Source organism: Rhagoletis zephyria, unplaced genomic scaffold (assembly GCF_001687245.7).
Source record: "Rhagoletis zephyria isolate East Lansing unplaced genomic scaffold, Rhagoletis_zephyria_1.1 Rzeph_scaffold_00103, whole genome shotgun sequence".
In the NCBI taxonomy this organism is placed as follows: Eukaryota; Metazoa; Arthropoda; class Insecta; order Diptera; family Tephritidae; genus Rhagoletis; species Rhagoletis zephyria.
Window position 1 is genome coordinate 322,203 of NW_016157187.1, and position 23,560 is coordinate 345,762.

The 23,560-nt window shown below is 34.2% G+C and overlaps 1 protein-coding gene across 9 annotated transcripts in view; it reads left to right on the plus strand.

The window, feature by feature from the left end:
- The window catches only part of Pde8 (phosphodiesterase 8), a 280,798-nt gene that overhangs the window by 200,864 nt on the left and 56,374 nt on the right, over nt 1–23,560 (plus strand). For 8 of the 9 annotated variants that reach the window (XM_017633087.1, XM_017633149.1, XM_017633103.1 and 5 more), the window contains one exon: nt 7,754–7,818. In XM_017633087.1, coding sequence (XP_017488576.1) covers nt 7,754–7,818 — 65 coding nt within the window. Of the gene's footprint in view, nt 1–1,243; nt 1,386–7,753; nt 7,819–23,560 lie in introns of those variants that run through there. The other variant, XM_017633095.1, reaches the window with a different exon arrangement.

Genomic DNA, 23,560 nt, shown 5'->3' on the forward strand with positions numbered 1-23,560 from the left:
GTTGAGCTCCCGTTTTTACAGATGCGCAGCTATAAAGAGTGGCAGCAATGCCATCAGTACACAAATCTAATTTTTTTATGGAGCACTAATTTATTTCGTTTCTGCCTACAAAATAAAGACATCCATACCAAGGTTTGCGAAATTTAAATTTTTTTTTAAACGCAAAAATTTTACAAAATGTACACTTTAAATCTAATAAATTTTACATATTACTAAAACTTGTTCTATAAATTCACAAACTTGCTGTGTTATAGCTGGTCTAAGTAAAATTTGGCGTACTTTTACGATTAAAAATAAATTCGTTTCTTTCAAATCACAATTTTTTTTTTTTTTTTTTTTTTCGTGGATGTCTGGCTGTAAAGAAATATGTGATCATTATTTACCACGAAATAAGTGTAAGCCATTGTCTTTAGCTTCTCCAAACAAATGCGCACCCTAATATGCGTTAGAAGCTATTTAATATATTTTTTTGCTACTATTATTGTTATCATTCTCTGCTACTCGTTCTTTTTTATTACAGTTATTTTCAAATATATACATACATACATATATGCATATGTATATCTTACTAAAATATGTTTATTGGTTATTGCTCTTTTCGAGAATTCGTGCGTGCGACTCTTTTCAGCTGGCATTTGTACACCTTTTACACTCTGCTAACAACTACGAAATACGCGCGCGCGCGCTTGCTTTTATCTCGAATATTAGGCGAGTATTTCCATTTAACGGGCAATGTGTAAGTGGATAGAAAATATATTTTGAATTCAGTTTGCAAAAACGTGGCTAACATTTCTGCGCGAGTACAAGCGCAAAAATTATGATTTTTTTCGAGGAAAGTGAAATATTTAAAGATGACTGGAAGTGCCAATAAAAAGGAAATATCTAAAAATTAAACTACTAACATATTTTTTTACACTATTTTTGTACTGCCGCTGATATGTGCGATTAAAATAATTTGAGTGCTTTTTTGATATCACAGTTGAGATCTAACATATGGTGCTTTATAAGGCATAAATAAGTGATAAAAAATACTACATACTATGAACCTATATATTATATTATATATTATCTCTTTGTCGAAATCAGTTTAAATACGATTCCTAATAACTATATGTTGATATCAACGAAAGACCTAAAAAAGGAAATAGCTAAAGATGTTTCAGGCCCTGTGGCTGCTAGTATCATAAACAAAGATCAGAAAACCTCCGTTTTCACTACTACATACATATGTATGTATGTATAAACAGCGCACACGTTTTGCTCACCCCTGCGATAAAGAAAATATAAGTGACTTTTTTTGTCAAGCACGCCGTCCAATCGGCGGTGGATTATTGACGTTGGCATGTACTTGAAGCGATATAATAAGTTCAGCTGCAGACGTAACAGTGAGTACTCGTTCTATTCTTTTTTTTTTTTTTGTACTAAGGAAGCTTTCAATTAACTCAAGTGCACTCGATTGCAAATGACATGTGGCGCTTGGTACTTCTTCTGGCTTACAAGCGCTTTACGGGTACTGTTGCATAGTTTTCTTGTTACTATCTTTTTAAGAGCGGATTTTTCTTTAATTTTGTTTTTTTAGTTATGTATATTTGCTTGCCTTTCTTAGTTCATATTCATACATCCATACGTATGTAGGGCATCGTCTATATTAGGCTTTTAGAAAAACGCTCACTTTTTATCGAAACAAGTTATTGATTTTATGTTAATATTACATTCGCCTGATAAGCACACGTTGTTATCTAGTGTTATCAGTATGGCCTTACATTAGACCGTACCACCTCACAAGAAATTTAAAAAAAAAATTGCCGTACATCCCTGAGTCTTAAGTATTTTTTTTGGTAGTAAAATTTTTTTAAACAGTTCTACTGAGCTTTAATTAAATGACATTAGGATTGTAGGAACTTAGATCTGATGGGTAATTACTAATTAGTATAATGCGGTACTTGAGGTAATGAACTTTGAAACAAAGAAATGTTCACCTCGAAAAGGCACATCGATATATCATACTTTAAGATCGGATTGTAGAAGCCAAGGATATGATGAAAAAAGTAAAAAGGCGACCCCCCCTTATAAAAATTCTTTAAACTCATGGGTATACGGCGAACATTTCTTCTAATACGCACTCTGGTGCCAAGCGTGCTCAAAATTCAATTTTTAAAAAATGAATTTTTGAAAAAATAAAAACGCAGGTTTATTCCCAATTAAGTTCTACCTTTCTATCGTTAAGTTTGCACCTTTCTAACGTTTTTCGGCTGGGAAATATTCGTGTCCAAACTTGACAAACTTGAACGAAAAACTTTTTTTTTTAACTGAGAAATTCAAATGTTTTTGTTTTCCATTACTTAAAATGAAGTTTATTTTCTTTTGGTGTATTTTTCTTGAAATTATGTGTTTTAAAAAAATTTTGATTAAAACAAAACTAAACTAACCTCAGGTTTTTGCAAGTGTACTGCAATAAAGTATGTTCCTTCTTTCTAAGAACCCGGGTTCAAAACCAAAAGCGCTTTGCGCATTTTTAAATAAATTAGTTTCAAAAATTTCACTTTGATTTTAATTAAACACAAAAACATATACTTCTGGTTTAGTTTGATTCTGTTTCATTTCGAACTTAAACTGTTTATTATTTTGAGGTTGCTCAATGAATAAAAACCGGCTTTAGTTCTAACAAGGACTTTAAAATCTTTAGTGAGAAGCGGATTTAGTTGTAACAAGGACTTTAAATACTTTAGAGAGATCAATAGTAGGAAAACGGGTCGCGCTGACAATTTAGGAGTCGTTTTTAATAGATTACTAGTTTCATTACATCCTCTGATTACTTGCTCGCACTTGTTGCCAGTGGTCACCAACCGGAGATTTTTCTTTACTGAAGCAATGAAAAGTAGAACTTGAAGCGAATTATATTAGTTTAACGGGGCTTGGATGGGATTTGGATTCCGGCTATAAGGAATAAGTATCACAGTATTCATTATATAGTGCCTATCATAAGTATAAGACACCCACACATATTGACAAGTTTTGATTACTTTTTTATTATTATTTAATGTTAATTTAATAATTTTAATTTTTTTATAAAAATATAAAAATATTTCTTAACAAAAATCGAATAAATCTAAGTTTCAAACTTCGTAAAAATATCGATGTTTTTAATAAGATATTTAAAAAAGATTTTGAGTGCAAGTTTGAAGTAGCTAGGACACACCGTTGATTTTGGCAAGTTTTTTGGTGAAGGTGTCGCTCATTTTCTCCATAAAAAAAAATCGTACTTCGTATGGAAATACCTAAGTCCTAGCTACTTCTAACTTACACTTTAATGTACTACAATAAAATGGCTTACAAATCTGCATACTCAGCATCCTTTTAATATTGTGTATCATAACTATACGAGACCCACATATTAAAAAGTTTTGACTATTTATTTTATTAATCGACTTCAAAAAGGGTGGAGGTTATCAGTTCTTCGTGTTTTTCTATGTATGTTACCGCATAACTTTGGACCACGTTACCCGATTTCGGTTATTCTTTTTTCATCGGAAAGGTGGTGCCCCATACTAATCCTTTAGATCCGATAATTGGATCGTGAAGAAATTAACGATGATCTTAAATTTGTATGTGAGAGTTGAAGTCGGTTTTGTTTTTTGCTTAAAAATTAGTTGTTTTTATTTTATTTTAATTATTATTTTTTATAAAAATATAGCTGATTTTTTAATTAAGTATTGTTTTTAATTAGATACATTAATTGCTTTTCGATATTTTGTAGGCTTAATTTGTAAATCTCTTTAAATTTAAAACATAATGGGCCTTATTCATAGTCGAATCAAAGACGAAACTAAAAATAATTTCGACTTTTTTGACAGTTTCTTCTAAAAAAAAAGTGTTTTCAGAGAGCTGAAATAATTTTTACTTTCAACTTTGTTTTGACCATGAACTTATCCCATTATGTTTTACATTTGAACGTAAATTTTTGTATCTAGTATTTCCTATCTTTTACTATCTAACTGCTCTATTTAAATGACCACCTGTTTCATGCTCTTTCCTAGTGATTACAACAAATACACACTTTGCTACTGTTATTACATTTTATCGCTGTTAACTTAGTTTTAAGTATTGCGAATTCATTGATAAAGTTATCCTCAAATCGAAAGGACTCGTTCTTCCTGATTATACTGTAACCTAAACTTACCTGTTTTCAATAAAATTAGCTCGGGAAATACTCTATAAAAAAGTGGCCACTAATGGGTAAAAATATGTGCGTCAATGCGTTAAGTCAAAGTCGTAAATGGGTTAAATTATTCATAATTTGCACTATAATAAAATCAAAGTAACTTAACATAAGATATTACAAAAAATGGGTCACCAATGGGTTAATGCATGGTCAATAATGGGTTAAGACGTCAAAAATTTACTCTTAAAAAGTCGTTCAAGCAAGTTCTAATGGAAATAAAATGATTTCAGAATTTTCAGCACCCGCTTATATGGGGCGGATCCAGTGTGGTATGGTCTAACGTACATATATAGTATGTATGATCAGTGATCGCCTATTCGTAGATTTCTCGAAAAATCGGATTCTGTAATAGCCAAAAATAAGAAAAATATTAACAAATATAATTTCAAATTTTAATCTAGGAAATCAAAATTTACTTTCTTTTCTAGTTACTTTTGCTAAGCAAAGTGGTTTGTTTGTTGGTAGCAGAGTTGCCGGAGCATTGGCTTAGCACCATTTTAATACGTTACCTCTGGAATCCCTGATGTTGTCCGCCGTCTCGATTCGTTGCTGTCCTCAAACCACATGAAATTGTCAATGAATCTGCTCATACATACATATGTACATATTAGTATTGAAGCATTTAGAAATCACCTTTAAAAATTGCATGAACGACTTGCTAGTGCCTCATGTCTTTTATGTGGCACTGCTGGACATTCACCAAGGTAATGCAAGATTGTTTCCCTACTTCCCACGAGGTTCACAAAAAGGCCAGTGACGCGCGATAGTGGCTATTAAATTAACGATCTCTTTTTTGACGTCTTCAAGAGGTCTTCTATTTTTGTTTTCTCGTACCGCGGTCAGATATTTAGCCAATTCGTCAGCCCTGTCGTTACCGTATACTTATGTTGCTGGGGCCGGTTCCTGGAACCCAGACAAGTGAGATACATATCTACTGTGTCAACTGTTATTGTACACTTGCCTAATTTGGAATATGTCGTTGGTGATGCCAAAGCCAATGCTATCCAAAAAAAAAATGCCTTTTTATACTCCTTCACATTTTCCATTCAAAACCATACATTCCCTTTTAATCTCCAACAATTTCGCTTGGAAAATGCTAGCAAATTTAGGTAGTAGCGACCTTGTTTACAGAAAACATCCTCGTACCCGAACTGAAATCCATTTTGAAACCGTCAGTATAGATACTAGGTGTATTCCCCTCGATAACCCTTCCCCTACTCCAGTCCCGTCTAGAAGAGGACTTCACTTGAAAGCGTTTCTTGCAATGTTCATTACATAATCTGATTTTTTCTGAGAGTTTGTCAAGAACAAAACCATGCCCATATTGTACCATGACTGGCAACCATAAATCTCATTTCACATTTTTTTTTTTCATCCATCAATCAGTGAGTTTTCAAAACACAAAAACATAAAACATAAAAATACACATTTTATAATAAGCGGAAATCACAAAACAATAACAAAATGACAATTATGAGCGAATGTATTAAGAATAAAAGTTTAAAGAATACTGCACGCAGTAGTAGAGAAGTTCCAGAGAGCTGCAACAATGAATTGCAACGTGAGCAAAGCATGATAAATCAAAATACAGCGGCGGATAGTAGCGATACAACTGATGAGGCAACAAATCGTACAGGTGCGACCATGAAAATGCTTTGCCAACCGCACCAACAGCTCGACGAACTGATGGGTGGTACATGCGAACATTTCAAAATAGCGCACTGCAATACCCGCAGTCGTAGGGAGCAAACAAGTCGATCGGGTGGCAGACTCTCCGTGCCGTCGAGTACTTTAGCAGCAATGGCCGGTAGATCGTTTGGGGATGAAGAATTTATTCGCCGTACACTCGAAAATTGCCGCCTTTATATGCGATTTCGTTCCGATCCGTTTCTCTTTTACGCTGATACCGAAGATTCGATCAGTGTCATATCGCCAACATATCGAGAAACAGAAACAGAATCACCAACCGCCGCCACCGACATGATACAATTCCCATATGAAGATAGGAGACGTTTCCATACAAGCTACCATGGCCTTAGCGTTATGGCGCCCATAGGTAAAAGCATGCGCCTATGTGTGTGTGGTTTTTTTTTATGAGAGCTGAATAATTAGGGAGAATAGGGTATAGCATTCACGATGAACATTGCGCAAATGAATAAACTGCAGTGATTATTTCTGTTGCGAGAGTGTTAACAGTTATACATATTTATTTAGGTATATAATTCCATGTGTGATGTAGTGAGTGAGCGAGTGGGGAAGTATTATATGTATGTGTGTATGCTTTTTAAGTGCTATGCTATTTGCTTGTGCGCTTTTAGGCGTTCATTTAAATAACCCGATGAGTTATTCGTTGAATTTGAGATGTCGGAAATTCTCGTAGCCTATGTATGTTGTTACTCAATTTCCGTATTCAGTAAGGCTGTGGATTCAGTGTTCAAACCTTTCAGAAGGCAATTTAGCTGCAAATATTGCAAATTTTCCCAATTTCCCGTTAAAATTTAAATATATTCTTGCGTCATTAGCACGGATTCCTGTACGATTTTGTTCGTCATATCGGATTATGGCTTTCAATTTATCCAATCTGATATTTTCATATTTCCCTCAATAAGGAAAAAAATTAAGATCGATAGACAACGGGTTTTGAAAATTTTAAATATCGAGAATTTTATTAAATACTTACATATGTACATATGTACGATGTAAATTTGGAAGAAACATTTTAGCAAGTTTTGGCTATTTTTCTTTGGTTAAAATTTTTTTATTTTTTTTTATAAAAATGTACATCAAAATTTCAAACTTTGTAGAACATTCATATAAAATTGCCAGAATTTTAAGGAAAGTTTATTAAAATTTAGAACTTTTTGATCAGATCTTTTTTTTTGAGCACACAGTTTTTAGCGCATTCAATTTTAGTCTAATTAAGTGCAAGTTTGAAGTAGCTAGGGCCTATGGTTGACTTTTGGCAATTTTTTGTAAACGCTTTTTCCTATATGTACAAAGTATGTTCAACAATTTTTTTTTTATGTAGAAACTGAGGGACACGTTCCACAAAAAATAATACCTCAACCTAATACTTCAAACTTGCACTTTATTATACTAAAATTGAAAGGCCTACAAAACAGCATTCTTAGAATCTAATTGAAAGGCTCAAACTTTTTATGGAATTTCGTAGAATTTACCTAATTTTGTACAAAATTTTAAATTTGTTGGTTGTTGGTTTGTTAGACCAAAATAATAAACATTAGATATTTATACGAAAGGAAAATAGTCAAATATTGCTCAATCGTATCATACCTATTTCTATTTTCGCCACTGTATGTATGTTGGGAACTGGAAAAGAAAAGGTTCATTGAAATTTTAAAAAACTTGGCTATCGGCCCAAAATGGCTTTACATTACCAGACTAGCTCTAGTCCAGTTTTGGAGAGATTTGACAAAAAAGACGCTACTTTTATGATACTGAAATGATACTTGTAGTTTTCAAACGATTAAGTACCATTCTAAGCAATATTTTTCATTAATTTCATTGCAGGCACTGGTTCATCAGGCCAAAGAAAATCATCAATTGCACTGACACCTGAAGATGAATCAATGGAGGTAAGTTATTGTAAAAATCCGCTACTTGAATGAAGTTCTGTCTACATGTAGCATAACTTTAAAAAAAGTTTTCTCGCGTGAATAGCCCGAGCCCGGGGTTTTTTAGGACCCAGAAATATCAAAACTGTAACTTGTTATAATTTTTTTACAATGTAATTAAAAAAAAAAAACTGGTATGCTTTTAATAGCCATTTTTCTGACATTTCGAAACCTGGACTTTTTGATACTCTGAGACCACCGTACATTCTGTTCTTTTCTAAAAGAAAGAACGCGAACATCAAGTCAGCTGGTCAAGGCAGTTAGACCTTGAGTAACAGTTCTTTGCGGTGCCTCGGTAGCTACTGCTTGCCCAGAACGCAGTTTTGCAGGTCACCGATGTCGGTTCCGGGGATCTCCTTCGCCCATTCCAAGTGTTTAGACCGAAATCTTGCAAAATGTGGGCACTTTAAGAGTATGTGTAGAGATGATCTAAGGACTTGGGTCTTTCGGCTGTGTGAGCCTAAGGAAATCATCCAGCCGGAAAGAGTCCTGGGAATAACACATGTCGTTGCGTTCGTCTGGCGTTCCCTGAGTTAACACGACGCCTATCTGCCCACAAGTTATCAATATGTAAGCAAATAAGCTCCCACTCACTATTTTCTAGGGGAGGCCGAAAGAAGGTTGCCTTTCCTGGCCAGCTCGTCCACCACGAAGTTTCCTGCAATATTACTGTAGCACCGCATCAATATTGGTCTGTCAAGGGAATACTCCCACGCATTACCCAACTAGCTTTGAGCTTATCGTCAGCGATCCCAGAGCCCTGATTGCAGCTGGGCTAACAGAGTAAATTACTGCCGTTGCGCAAATTAGTGGCCAACTGTCTGCTTCCTAATGGCAACCACCTCTGCCTTATAAGCACTACAGTCTTCTTGAAGTGTAACGAATGGACCGTGTAAAAATTCCACTGGGGCCTCCTTCCAATACTTTACAATTGCCCGTAATGTTCTCTGATGTTCCCTGTTCTTTGTGACACAATATGGTCGAAGTTAACAACTCCTAGGTTGGATAAGTGTTTAATCACCCTGCAGAGGCCAGTAAGGAAGCCTGTTAAGATTCTTACTTCATGCATACTAGCGAAGGAGTTCTTCGGTCCTCCTTTTTAATATATAACTTCCTTTTCTAGTGAAAATATCTGTCACTTCACTGCATATGACTCCACTGTGTCCCGGTACCCAAATATGTTAAAACCGGTTTCTGGCTGCGATAAGTATTCAAATCTGAAGCCAGTTTCACACCAGCTTTGAGGTGATCTCGTGCTCTTTAAGAGCGAATAGCAACGCTGTTAATTCTTCTGTGTTGTATTGTCCTTTGCAAGCTTTCTACTGTAGCTTGAGCTTGGTCTGAGAAGACTTTACTGCTGCCTTCTTGCAGAGGACACTTCACGGATGCTTTTTCAGAACGAACGCAGTCATTTTAATATGCGCGTAATTGAATCGAATATTTACCAATACACAGTACCTACGTTCACGTTTATGGTAAGATCAATTACGTTTCTATTTTATTTTTTATATGATCCGCGAATTTTCACTTAGAAGTCACAGTGGTTCCTCCACCAAGATGGATCATAGCAGAGAAAAAGATAACTGCACCCTGCGGGCATCCCTTCGTAGCTAACGATCTGACTCTGTCTTGTGCTTAGAGTGGATGTAAAGGTTTTGTATTTAAGGAGGTTTGCTATCCAAGGATACGTGACGCAATTGTTTGTTAGATAGTGTTCCGTGTTATAGAAAGTGCCCGCCTTGACTAGGAAGCCTCCTACCGCCACGTCTTTGTTTGTTCTCAGTTTTGTTCGTTAGACTCTGAATACAAAAGAGAATGGACCTTCCTGGAAGATAGGCATATTGGTTTCTATGCAAAAAATTTTCTGTATGGAAACTATCCCGAAATGCCTGTCTACAATTCTTTCAATAGTTTTTAGTAGAAAGGACAAAAAGCTAATGGGTCGGTACGATCTTGGTTAGTTTGCTGGTTTTCCCACACCCTATGGGATAAAGCAGACCGTCGCTTCCTGCTATTATGTAGCTTTAAAATAACCAAAATGTATGCCTAGACATACATAAATGACCACAAATTTATTTCCATTTCTTAACACACCAAAAATTTATGTTAAATTTTTAAATCACCAATAACTATTTATGTCCATATTTTAATTTGCCAAAAAATTATGTACAGTTTTTCGACTACAATAAATTGATGTCCTTGTTTTAAACAAATATAGATGTACATATGTGTTGATTTTGAATACCCAATTTTTTAAATTTCCAAAAAGTGTCAATTTCTCAGATTTCCAAAAATTTGTGTCGAGTTTTGAAATTACCAAAATATTCTACCCAGTTTTCAAATTATCGAAATTTAATGTCCAATTTTCAGGTTATAAAATTTGTATGCCCAATTTTAAAATTATTGTGTTGATTTTGAATACCCAATTTTTTAAATTTCCAAAAAGTGTCAATTTCTCAGATTTCCAAAAATTTGTGTCGAGTTTTGAAATTACCAAAATATTCTACCCAGTTTTCAAATTATCGAAATTTAATGTCCAATTTTCAGGTTATAAAATTTGTATGCCCAATTTTAAAATTATTGTGTTGATTTTGAATACCCAATTTTTTAAATTTCCAAAAAGTGTCAATTTCTCAGATTTCCAAAAATTTGTGTCGAGTTTTGAAATTACCAAAATATTCTACCCAGTTTTCAAATTATCGAAATTTAATGTCCAATTTTCAGGTTATAAAATTTGTATGCCCAATTTTAAAATTATTCAAAATTTATGTCCAATGTTTAAGTTACCGAAAAATGCGTGCAGTTTTTAAATTACCAAATTTGTATGCCTAATTTTTCTGATATGAAAAATTTCGTTTTTTTTTTAATGACCCCACACGTATGCATGTGTCCTAATTAACGTTAGAACTATATGGTCCTATCTAATTATAGTTAGTACTAAATAATAATATTGACTGAAATTTTATTGAGTGGGTTATTCAGCAAACGTTTACTAACTATAACTTTTCCACATAACCAGTTGTTACAGTTTTCGCACAAATATAAACTTATCTCTCATACATACATACGAACATATGATTATTTAGGCATAAGGTGAGATAAATCATATTGCGGTAAAAATAAACAACTAAAATAAAACAAATATATGTACATTGCCGCTACAAAAGTGACAAAACTGGTATGAAAACTTAAATGTATTTACTGAAATAAATGAAAATCGGAAAATTCACTGAGCCAGCAAGTAGTTGGCTAAATAACTGCTTGCCTGACCAGTTCTATGCTTAATATATGGACGAGTACATGTTGACACAATTCCGAATGGCCATTTTTGGCAGCGCAATGACTGAGTTGAGTAAATTTTGCGAGCTGTTTTTGTATGATATATATATTGTATGTATATGCAATTGTTTTTATAGTTTTGATGTTATTTTTTACCTTAAACTTATTTGCTTTTCGCATTGTATGTGCAGTATGTGCTATTACGTTTGCAGATTCGAAACGAAATTGCCTATTTTTTGACCAAGTTTGTGCATATCTTACATATTTATATTTTTTATTATTTTGTTACTTTGGTTTTACTTGCTAGCTCTTAGCTATTAGTAAATTATCGAACATTAATGCTAACACTTTTGGTGTTTGTTTTTTTTTTGTAATTTCTACTAATTGGCACTGGTTTGCCATTCAGTTAATTTTGAACTAGTTTAGCTGCATTAAGCTTGGTTAATTAATTAATTGTACTCACATTTTTTCACAGTTCAAATGTTGACTATTTTAAATTAAGCTTCTTAGTTTGAAGGTAGTTTACATCCTAAAATTGGCTGATCCACCCGAAGTATGTGAAATATTTGGTAAAACTTTTATAAATATATGCAAAGTTCTCTGCTCGCTATGTTTGAGTTCCGGTCGCCGGGATGGTAATCAGGCTTACGGTGGTAGATGTGGTAGAAATGCAATTTAGCAAAAAAAAGTATTCGATCTATCACAAAAGTGATATAGTTCTCACGCTGCTACCGAACAGCGTTGCCGTTTTGATACAATTGTATAATTTTTGATACTTGTTTTTCTAATTTGTAAGATTTGATACTTTGATACTTTTTTGTTCACAAATGCCCTATTTTGATACTTTCAGCTAGTAGATATGAATTTTTGAAAACTATGAATACTATTACTAGTTTAAAGGCAAATGTTTTTTTCTTGTTTTTTTAAGTCTCAAAATTTACATATAGATATTTATAATTGATTTGGTAACTCCTATATTCTCTGAGTAGTCGAGAAAGTCTTTACGAAGATAATGTTGCCTAAGTTCCGTCAATCCCGGACAATGGCAGAGACAGCTCCCGATTTGCTCTTCGTCTTTTTAGAAGTCTTTTCTAGCACAGGATGAGTAGTCGGTTTTGACTTCGCTAACCCTGGTATTCAGTATGCAGTCTCTAGTCACTCATATGTAGTGACTTTTCGTGGTGTGCATCGATTATTAGACTGTTTGGTATTCAGAAGATGTCTCACGTCTCTAGTCTCACATAAAGTCAATAGTTTGTCACCTGGCCTTGAGCAAGTAACAAAAAGAAAAAACAACAATTTCATTAGGAAATAAACCAAAATTGTTTGTTGTCATAAAAATTCTTTGAACAATTTTTTTTATTTTTAAACATTTAAATTTAAAGATTATGTAGAAAATTTAAAATTAAACCAAAAAAATCCCCTACCCGAGGAGGACTCGAACTCGGATCTCTCGAGTGGCACGCTAGTGCTTTGTCCACTGAGGATAAAAAAGTGCCAAAATGTGCAAAATAGAAAAATGAAAGTGCCAAAAAAGTTGTAAAACTTTTTAATCCTTCGCATGTAGCATTAAAATAAGAACCACATTTCTAAAACAAAAGTGCAATGCACTGAAACCGCCTAAGCGATTTTGGCCGAGTCCAAAACATCACGTCAGTAATTTCTTTTCCGTGCCAACTGACGCCAATCGGAAGTGCCAAGTGAAGCCAAGTCCTTCTCCACCTGATCTTTCCAACATAGAGAAGGCCTTCCTCTACCTTTGTTACCTGCATCGCGACCCGCGTTGAATACTTTCAGAGCCAGCTTATATTTTATTTAAATCAGAAGAAATGTTGTTCCATGACTTACTTTACGCTTCTGTTTTCTTGTAACCATGTATAGAATAAAGTATGAAAAAATCAACAAAAAAAGATTACGGAATTCGCCAACTACAAAAATATACATATTTATTCGCTCTAATTAATTAAATTATTTACTAAGTGGATTTACATACAATATGACGCTAAAAAGGCCCATTTCTATTCTTCAGGCCGCGTTATAATCGTTTAGTAAAGTGTTGTTCTGCATACACGTTTATTTTGTACATAAAAAAAAAAAAAACTGACCAAGACAAGGGTTCTACAATTTTTGGCATACCTTAAGTTTTTGAGATCGTTGTTTACGATTCTGGATGCAACTTTTTAAAGTTCAAAATGACGGATGCAATATAGACGAAATTGTTTATGGAGCAGAGTTGATCCAACCTTCTTACGGCCGTTTGTTCAATTTCCGGCTATCACAAATCGGAGTTAGAAGTTATAGTTAAGCACAACAACTGCTTTATCGATCACATGGTATATGCATGAAGTCGAAAAGGTCGATAGTGATGTCTCACCAGGAGGTGGTGATAACCATATTTTGAACAACCGACTCTTAGGGTCTCACATCAGATTGTCTGAGGTCACTGAATATGAGATTCGTCTTCTCCAGAAGATATTCATCAATACGAATATATTAAACTGTCTTTTTTTCTAAATATTGCATAGCACGGTGGTTTGTACCATGCGTGGCACATTGTTTTTTTTTTTTTTAAAAAAAAATCAAACATCTCGTGAACAAGGAGCGATATCGAAATAAATGTAATGGTGTTTTAAAGCTTTTGCGCTGGAGAATTCAGGATAATTAGTTGGTTTGGCCTTCGAAAATGTAACGTTGCGATGCACATTCTAAAATGTTTTGAAGACATTCTAAAAATTGCTTCCGCGTCAAGGAATCTACATCTCCTACGGTCGCAAAAACCAAAAAACGTATTTAATTTTTTTTTCAAAAGTTCATTCTATGCTGTTTTTAGGTCTAAAAAAAGTTCAAAATTTATGTTTTTAAAGATCGGTTTTGAGGTCAGAATAATTCTTCATTCAATGCGACCTTTGAAATGACTTTCAAAAGTAAAATGTTTGACACTTTTTCCTTTTTTACCTAAGAACAGCTTATAATGAGGTTTCCAAAAAAAATCGTTTATTGATTCTTGCGACCATGGGAATGATTCTTTGACGCAAGAAAAGCAAAAATATGTGTTTAAAACTTATAAAAATCTCATTACACACTGACTTTAGGTAACAAAAATGGAAATTCGCATTGCAAGGTCATTTCAAAGGTGAGGGCAATTCCTTCACCCGACAAGGCTATTTTCTTCATCTTAAATTATTTAAAAAACCATTATATTTATTTAGCTATCTCACCTCGTTCTCGAGATATTTGATTTTGTCCTTTTTTTTAAAAAACGAAACACTATGTATCGCTGAGAGTAAATCATATAAAAATCTTCTGTACATAAGTTATAATCATTTTTCTTTTCGCAGCTGACTTTTGACCAGAACGTACATATTTTAAATACGACACGCACATTTTTTGAGCCGAATTCCACAGAATGTAGTGGTAAATTTTTGATGTTGTTTGTTGTTCTTTTTCGTGACCGAAATACACTTGGAGGTTTGCCGAGTGGCGACTGCAGTTAGAAAAATTTTTTCTAATTTAGATGCTGCCCAGACCAGGAATCGAATCCAGATCCATACTATGGCTGACTAAACCTTTAAAAAAAGAACATCTTCCCTTAAATAATTGATATTTAAATCGTAGTTAGTCGTACCTATGTATTTTATAGCTTTCTCATTGATACGCATTTTTTTTATCACCAGGTGCATAAAACTGTAAAGTCTTAAAACTCTTCTTAGATATGTAGTGACTTCGCTAAGGCGCACTTTGTCGATTATGAATGCCTAAAATTTAAAAATTTTACTTTAATTTTTAAACTTTAAGCCAGCTTTTTTGTGTTTGCACCCACTGTGCGCCGTCCATAAGTGAGAAAATTCCGACTGGCAACTTACTGTAAAATATACATAGCTTCGCTTGTGTGAACTTATGCATGTATATCTTCACTATAAATTGTGCCTAAATATAAAACCAAAAATTCGCACCTTTAACTGAAATGGATCCAATAAAAATTTTCCCAGCCAGCGAAGGTTTAAAAAAAAATCAAAACAAGGCACAAATTAAGCATAAAGGTTGTGCGATATAGTATGTGTATTTAGACAAACTGGTGTGCTGTACTTTATTGGTGGACGTTGGAAAATTGTTAGAGGAACTGAGCATAGACAAATTCCAGTAAACTTGTGTTGTTAGTAACAAAATAATTAACAATATTTTTAGCAAAATAATATGATAAAAATTAAAATCAAAGGAAACTCGTAAATAAAACAGAATAAATAGCACTATAAACGCCCTTACTTTGGGTAAGGCCCATATTTTTCGCATGCAATGTAACTGTTCAAAATGCTACTCTCATATTTGCAATTTTATTTATTCTCATGCATCCAGTATGCATGTATTAGGGCGGGTCGATTTTTTCCCATAAAATCGCATATGCGGAAAATGCTTGACGTTTCATTCTGAACAACTTTGCTCAAGAAACTATGGGTCTAAAATGAATTTCGAACCAGCGAATTTTAAGTAGAAGTTTCATAACAGGTAATACAAAATTTTATGGGAAAAATTCAAACAAATTGCTGATTTATGAGTGTAAGGCTACAAAAAGCAGTTCATTTTTAAAATACTTAAATAAATAAGTTTTTAAGTCCTGCTTGCTTTCCAAGCGTGGTAAATTTTTTCGACTAACATCTGTCACAGCCATAACACTTTCGTGATTTTTTCCGTTACGCGCCGAGAAACACTGGTTCAGTTCCTTGTATGTGGCATGGAACTTGTGGGTCAGGAAGTGATGGGTCTTCAAATTCTAAATATTCTTTGAAATCGCCCACATCGCCCGCACAAACCAACCCCCCCTGTATCCGCCACTGTATGAAAGTTTCCCTTAAAATTCGCTGGCTCGAAATTGGTTTTAGACCCATAGTTTCTTAAGCAAAGTTGCTCAGAATGATCCGTAGAGCAGTTTCCGCATATGTGATTTTTCCGGTTTTCTGATCCCCTACAAATCGACCCGGTCTAGTATTTATGTATATACATTTGTACGTACGTATGTATGTATAAATGGTCACCATATAAAGAGCAAAAATCTCATTCTTATATTTTTATTGACACAAGTACTTTACAGCGATTAATTTGTTAGCGCTATCATTATGACATTGAATGCTACACATTCCGTGCAATACCCATCACTGGCACCCCTGCAACACCGCCCTGAGACCTACATTTCAATGGTTTGTTCTCTGTAAACTCAACCGAAACGACGGAGATGAGCGAAGCGGAGTCTATCTGTCAAAGCCTTAGACGAAAGCGCGTAAGTTGAGCAGCTTGACACTTTCTTGTGCAAACTTGAATAGCGATTGGTTGTGTTAAATTATTTTACCGCGTGTTGAATTGTATTTATTCAGAAGTTTTTTTTTTTTTTTTTTTGTAAAAACTTCAAACCGGCAGGTGTTTGTTCTTTTTCAAAAACATTAATTTCAAAATGCTAAGAAGAATGCTCTCAAAATACTCAAGAGCGTCGAAGAGAGTAAGTTGAAACAAAAGTAGTTAAGAAGAGTTTTAATAAAAACGAGATTTTTGCAGTGCACTTAAATATTAGATAAAAAATAAAATAGAATGCAATAAAATTTCGTAAAATGAATTGAAATGACATATGTAAAAACCAGAAATAAAATAAAATAAAATTGTCTTTTTTTTTTGGCACTTGTAACCGCCTAAGTGGTTTTTGCCCAGTTCAATGAAGCATCGCCGTTGTTTTTCTTCTGTGCCAACTGACTCCAATTGGAAGCATCAAGTGAAACCAAGTTCTTCTCCAGCTGATCTTTCCATCATAGCGGAAGGCTTTTTATTAATCTGTTACCAGATCGTTATCCGAGTTGTATACGAGCTGCAGCGTTTTGTTCATTCGTACGACATGGCCGAAGCAGCAGAGCTGCATTATGTCTATGGCATTGTAAAGCTCATCGTTATCATTGGCAATATTCTATAGCACCATCCACTCGAATACTCCAAGAGCACCCTCGTCATATTGTGTCGTTGTCCATTTTTCTGTGCCATATACATATGTATGTATGTCCGAACATAAGAGACTTACAGAGTATGGCTTTGGTACGAAGGGAGAGGAATTTACTTCTTAGTTGCCTACTGAACCGGGAAGAGTTATTATCCATTGGATTTTAACGTTGACATTATTATTGATGTTAATACTGATTCCCACATAAACGGAGGTCATCTACTTTTTCGAAACACTAACGTGAGTGCCGAAGCCCGATTGACGGTATTAGTCCCCACGTAACTTGCTCTGCGATCATATTTCCTGGATGGTCACGACGTCAGCCTTAAGTTGCGGTTTTGGTAAGAGCTAATTGTACACGCGCGAAATCGCACAACGTCACTTACAATGTATCTGCGTTAGTGATGTGCGGTTCCGAGTACTTAAAGAGCTGCAAAGAGTTCAGTTCCAGGGAGGGCCCGGAATTTTGACTCGTTCCGGTTCTCAAAAAAGTGGTAACGGAATTCTGCCTTATCGAAATACATAGCTTAAGAAAAGATTTTAAAAAGTGTTTACAAAAATTAATTTTTTTTTTTTTTAATCAAATCGCTGCATTTGAGCCCTGAAGAAGGCCACAATAAGCGGTCGATACGTTGGCAAAAGAATCAAAAAGGCATTTTTATAAACATTGGACTGTAGACGCGAAAATGAAATTTTAAAATAATAACAGTAGGTAGAATAAACGTGAAAGTTTTTCGAACCTTTTGGAATAGAGTTTCGATTCTGCCGGAACCGTTTTTCGGCTAGTTTGGAATCGAGTTTCGATTCTTCTGTAACCGTTTTTCATTTCTTTTGGAATCGAGTTTCATTTATTCCGGATGCGTTTTTAGGTTCTTGTAAGAACCGGACCGGCCGATTCTCGAAATGACCCCTATATCCGGTTCCAGTTCCTCGGTTCTGTGCATTACTAATCTGCGTACATTAGTTAAGTGACTTACCGAAATCATAACATACCAAATGGAGGTATTTCACTGTCAAAGCGATTACCCAAAATGATATTAAATTAAACCAAATAAAAAAAAATTTCTAAAAAATTTACAAAAACTTCGCCATATTTTCTGCCGAAGATATGATGAAAAATGTTAAAAGGTGACACATGTGCTTTTTTTAACAAAAAAAAGAGTAATGACTTTTAGTGATCTTTAATTTACTGAAATTAGGGTTGTACGTTACAGTGATAAGAACTGAGATCTGGTGGGGGAGTACTAGAACGCGGTACATATATTTGAGGTTAATGAACTTCGGAACTAAAAAAAAAAGATTGATTTTCGAGATAAGAACATCGGCGGATCGTACTTCAAAATTCGACTGTAAATAAGTTAAAATGTAAAATTGTCCGAAATTTCTTTGCAAAGGTCCTTTAAACTCAGGCGTGTAAGGCCAACTTTTTTTCGGTACGATCTAAAGTCCATATATGTGAATGTTGTTGTAAATTAATTTTGACGTAGAGTGTAAAAAATAAAGTTTTTTTTTGTAATAACTTTGAGCACATTAGCGGAATATTAAAATACAAAATTTGCGAAAGATTTCGATCAGCGGTATTGCTTTGATAATTACGATTTACAAATCGCTTCCGCCTTTAAAAAGCCGGCAAATGTCATAATTGTTTACATACATATATGTATATGTATGAGTATACCTTATAAATACTTTTATGTTACTCGTTTTTATTAGTTTTATTTGATTATCAATTTTAATTGCATTTGGGCGAAGGCCAAGAAAAGCAACGAATACCTACATACACACATATTTACATAGATGATAAATGTGGATTTTATTAGTCTGTTTTATTATTCATTAGTTAGTAGTATGTAAACATAAGGGGTGTACTAAAATGCTTTGTATTATTGATCTTAGGAATAGTGGCGATTGTAAGCCAAGATAATGCGGCGAAACTTAGATTAAAATCGTATGTTTGCTCTAATTAAAGACATTTGTTCATTTCTACATCTGTTGTTTTTTCGACGTTAAACTTATCGGTCTGTCTTGGAAGACCTACAGTGAAATTTAGTGAGCAACCGTTAGTGTAAATTTTTTACCCGGCCAATGAGCATAGTAAACCTTGATGGATATTTTGGGCCCTTCTCCAAGATTTTTTATGAAACAGTTAGAGTGCCTGAATATTAGGGCGATTGACGCGGTTTTTCCAAACCGGTTTCTCCTGTTATTTGGATATCTGCAGGCGGTTGATTTTTCGAATACTGAATAAACCGGATTTTTTATCGAAGAAATCGGTTTTTTTACTTCAAACAAATCTTGCGCTCTCAAAAAAGTTTTGAGTTTTTCGAAGTATTCAATGTTTTTTTTTCTAGTTTAAGGGAAACTCCTTTATAGCCTTAAAATTATATTATAGGTTATTTGGGGATGAGCAGTATATCATATTTGATTCCAGTAAATGAATGTTTGTCCTTTAACCAAAAAAATATTTTGGAACTACATTTTCTTCCCTTAGTTCTATCCAAAAGCGCTTCCATTGTTTTTGTTTAGCATCCTCACTCAATTATTTGTTACAATATACCCTTTTATATCAGCATACAGTGACTTATGTTGATTTTTTTAGATATGCACAATGATTTTCAATTTACCATTTTTTTTTAGTTATATTTTTAATATTAGGAGTGTACTCGTACGCCCAACTATCTAAAGTTTTAGAAAACTTTTACTGGTTTTGCGTTCTCGTACCCAAAAAACTTGCAAAGTAGGGGAAATTGAGAGAGCAAAATGTGAAAGAGAGCTGCAAATTTCTGCTGGAAAAATTTTTCCCAGCTAAAACTTGCAAGTAAGAAAATCAGCTGATAACAAATACATGTTTGTAAATAAACAAAAGAAAATATGGAATTTTTAAGTTATTTATTGCAAATTTTATTATCAATGCTAGTATACAACGAAAAAGTGAGTAAATTTAATAAGCACAACGTTTGTTGAGTTTATTTTTCGTTAATTTGCTATTAATACTAACTTAAAAAACATTGCCAATGTTTACAAAAATCAACATGCGAACACTCGTTTGCGTCACTGTAAATCCTTCAAAACCCACAAATGAAGCTCTTTAATCGCACATCACGAACAGATAAACTCAATTTAAACATTTGTATATGTACATTGGCTTATGAAGACCCCAAATGGACTACACTATCATAATTGATTGCTTTTATATATATTTTTTAATTTTGTTTTTTTTTTTTTGTAAGATTACAGCAATGGCGCAATAATTTATTATTTCACATACACTACATACATACATATAAATTGTGTAAATTTTTTACCTACTGTCAAGCGTTCGTATTCGCATAACTATTCCGTATTTTTAATTTGCTTTTGGCTTACCTGCTTCGCCTTTACGTTTGCCCTAAAGCATTTTGGCTGATTTGTCAGTTTTATTGCTGTATTGTCACGTAAGTGACATTAAGCGATAACTAATAATCACCAAGCAGCCACCCACAATAAAAGATAGCCGTATAACAGCTTTTGTTGCTTTTTTGAGGTGATTCGAGTACTTATTGCAAAACCAAATAAATAAATTAGAAGAAACAGCAGAAAACGAAAATAAAATTCTGACCGCATGGTACTAGCATGTGAGAATGGTATGTAGTAGAATAATTTTAAATACAACAATGTTTACAAAGTAGCATTCTTGCCCTAACCTAACGCAATTGAGTTGAAAATTCACCAAAATTAAAGGCTTTGTTTGTTTCGACAGCCAGTTCTCTGTAGTGGAGTTGTCAGAGTGGCTAAGTTTTCATTGTGAGCATTTCGGGTGCATTAGAAAAAAGTATGTCAATGTGTTTATCTATGTACATGCATATGAATAAAAAAGGTGACCATGAAATTCCTTTTAAACAAAAATTTATGATACGAATTACAAATTTTTTACAAACAACACATTTGATTATTTTCCATATTTTTAACCGACTTCCAAAAAAGGAGGAGGTTATCAGTTCGTCGGAATATTTTTTATTTATTTTTTTTTTTTATGTATGTTACCGCATAACTTTGGACCACGTCAACCGATTTCGATGGGAGTTGAAGTCGGTTTTTTTTTGCTAAAAATTACTTGTTAATATGGACGTTTTTCCTCATATGCTTACTCGCAGAAGAAAAGTGAAAGCAGTCGCAAATCCCCCAAAATAAAGCATAAATATACATATTAAACTCTTCAACTGCTACTCAATCCCTTTAGGAAGACTGCTAATGAGACATTGACCGCTGACGAAATAAGGTAGGTAAATACTACTTATGTAGGTGTAGTAGAGAATAAGTAATGTAGGAAATGTAACGCTCAGGAAGAAACTACGGATCCTGTTATCTATGTACATATGTAAGACTGCTGGACAAGCGGCTGGTAATAGCTAAAATGGTAACGAGTACTCTGCAGAGACACGATGTTTTTCAACGGGGCCTCACGTTAAAAAAAGGAGTGCAAAGCCATAAATATGTGTATTTAGTCATACTATGGTATTTACTAGCTCTCTTTAATTTAATCTGAAAATAAGGCAGTGTAGCAAAAAACTTTGAACACAATTTTTTTTTGGTTTTCCTTTAAAAACCCGGTTAAAATTTCGTCAATATCGGTGCTGTATAATCTATACCTCCCACACCACTGATTTTGCAATTAAAATTTTTTGAGATAAAACTGCTCTATGTTGAATGGTGTGACTAGTTTATATATCGATCTTACAAGGTGTACTGTGCAAATCATTTAGTTCGGTGCTTTATATTACCACCAGACCCATTTACTTTGCTTCTTTATTTAACTTTTAAAAGGCAGAATAGACTTCGAGATTCTTGTTACCGATAGTGTCGACGTCGTCGGTGTACGCCAGCAGGTGCAAGCTCTTATAAATAATTGTTCCTGAACGGTTCAGTTCTTGCGCTCTTACTATCTTCTCCAACACTTGTGTAGCTCAGCTGGCGGGCTGAGGGAATACATCCCTTCCTTGTCCACCATTTCAAGCGATCTTAAAAATATCCTTGGATGCTTCGTCCTTCTCCTCTGTGGAGCGAAATGTTGAAAAAGCCCTCTTTGATGCAGATTGTAGCTAAACGTTCGCTCACCGGAGTGAACGACAGTACTCGTCAAGAGGGTCTCTCTCCCACCTCAACTCCAAGACAGAATTTCCGCTCCCTTACAAGGCAGCTGTAGTAGACGTCGCAAGGCCCCAAACATGTTTCGCCTTGCCCCGTCCAGCGTATTTCTTAGATGGCAGTGATGTCGGCTTTTATTCTTACAAGGACATCAATTAGCCCGGAAGAGGCACCTTGCTGAGGTGGATTCCCTCAAATCGTAGTCCTTTACCGGAATGTAAATACATGTGACGATCTTCAGCTCCGGACCTCAGTTTGTTCGGCTCGCAGGACCGTTTACTTTTTAGCCTAAAGTATTGAAAAATAATTAATTTATTCAAGGTTTTACGGGATTATTTCCTTGGAATTTTTTTGAAACTTTTTGGGGGTTTCAAGACTTTCCAGCAGATTTTCGTAACTTTTCGTGTAAAATTCAAAATTTGTCGGTAATATAGAACAATAATTACCGTTTTTTCTGCTAAAAAATTAGTAGGATAAACATAAAATTAGCGCATCGATTTGGCTATTTACTATTTATGAACTCGGTAAGAGCTCTGGTTGTTTCCAAACATAAGTTTTAATCTCTCTCAAAATGGGCTGTAAACATGTCAATGCGGCCTAATCTTACCTATAAATAAGTATTTACGTATGCGTGTTTATACTTACTTATATGTACATATCATTAGGGTGGTAAAAAAAAAGGTAAAGTTGAAGTTTTTATTCTCTCTATACCGAAAAAATAGATCCTTTTTTTTATTTTTAAGCCAAAAAATATTTATAAGTCGCTCAAAGGGCTCAAAGTTTGCCATGTACTTATGTACATATTTTATATTGTAAGAAAATCATCCGTAGAAATAGCATAGAATTCTTGAAAATCAATACTTTTCGATCCAAAAACTCTGTTTCTCTTCAGGAGACTTCAATTACTAATACCCTATTTTTAATTTAACCATTTTTTAATAGCAACCATTTTTTATAGGTCCGCAAAAACCCTAAAAAAATGCAAAGGAGATTCATCACAAATCGTTGATATTAAATGGCAAAATAAGCAACTGGGTAAACAGAGTTTTTCGATCGATAAATATTGATTTTCAAGATTTCTGTACTATTTCTATATTTCTATTTCTTTTTCTCATATAAAATACATACATACAGGGCAAACTTTGAGCGCTTTGAGCGACCTAGAAATATTTTTTGATTTCAAAATAAAGAAGGTATATCGTCACTAGACACGAATAAAGGCGCGAGCTCAAAAGTTGACGGCGCAAAAAAAAACGCATAAAAAAACTTTAGCGTCAAAAACTCTTAACATACTTCGCCGAAGTTTTTCATAAACTTCTTTTTTCG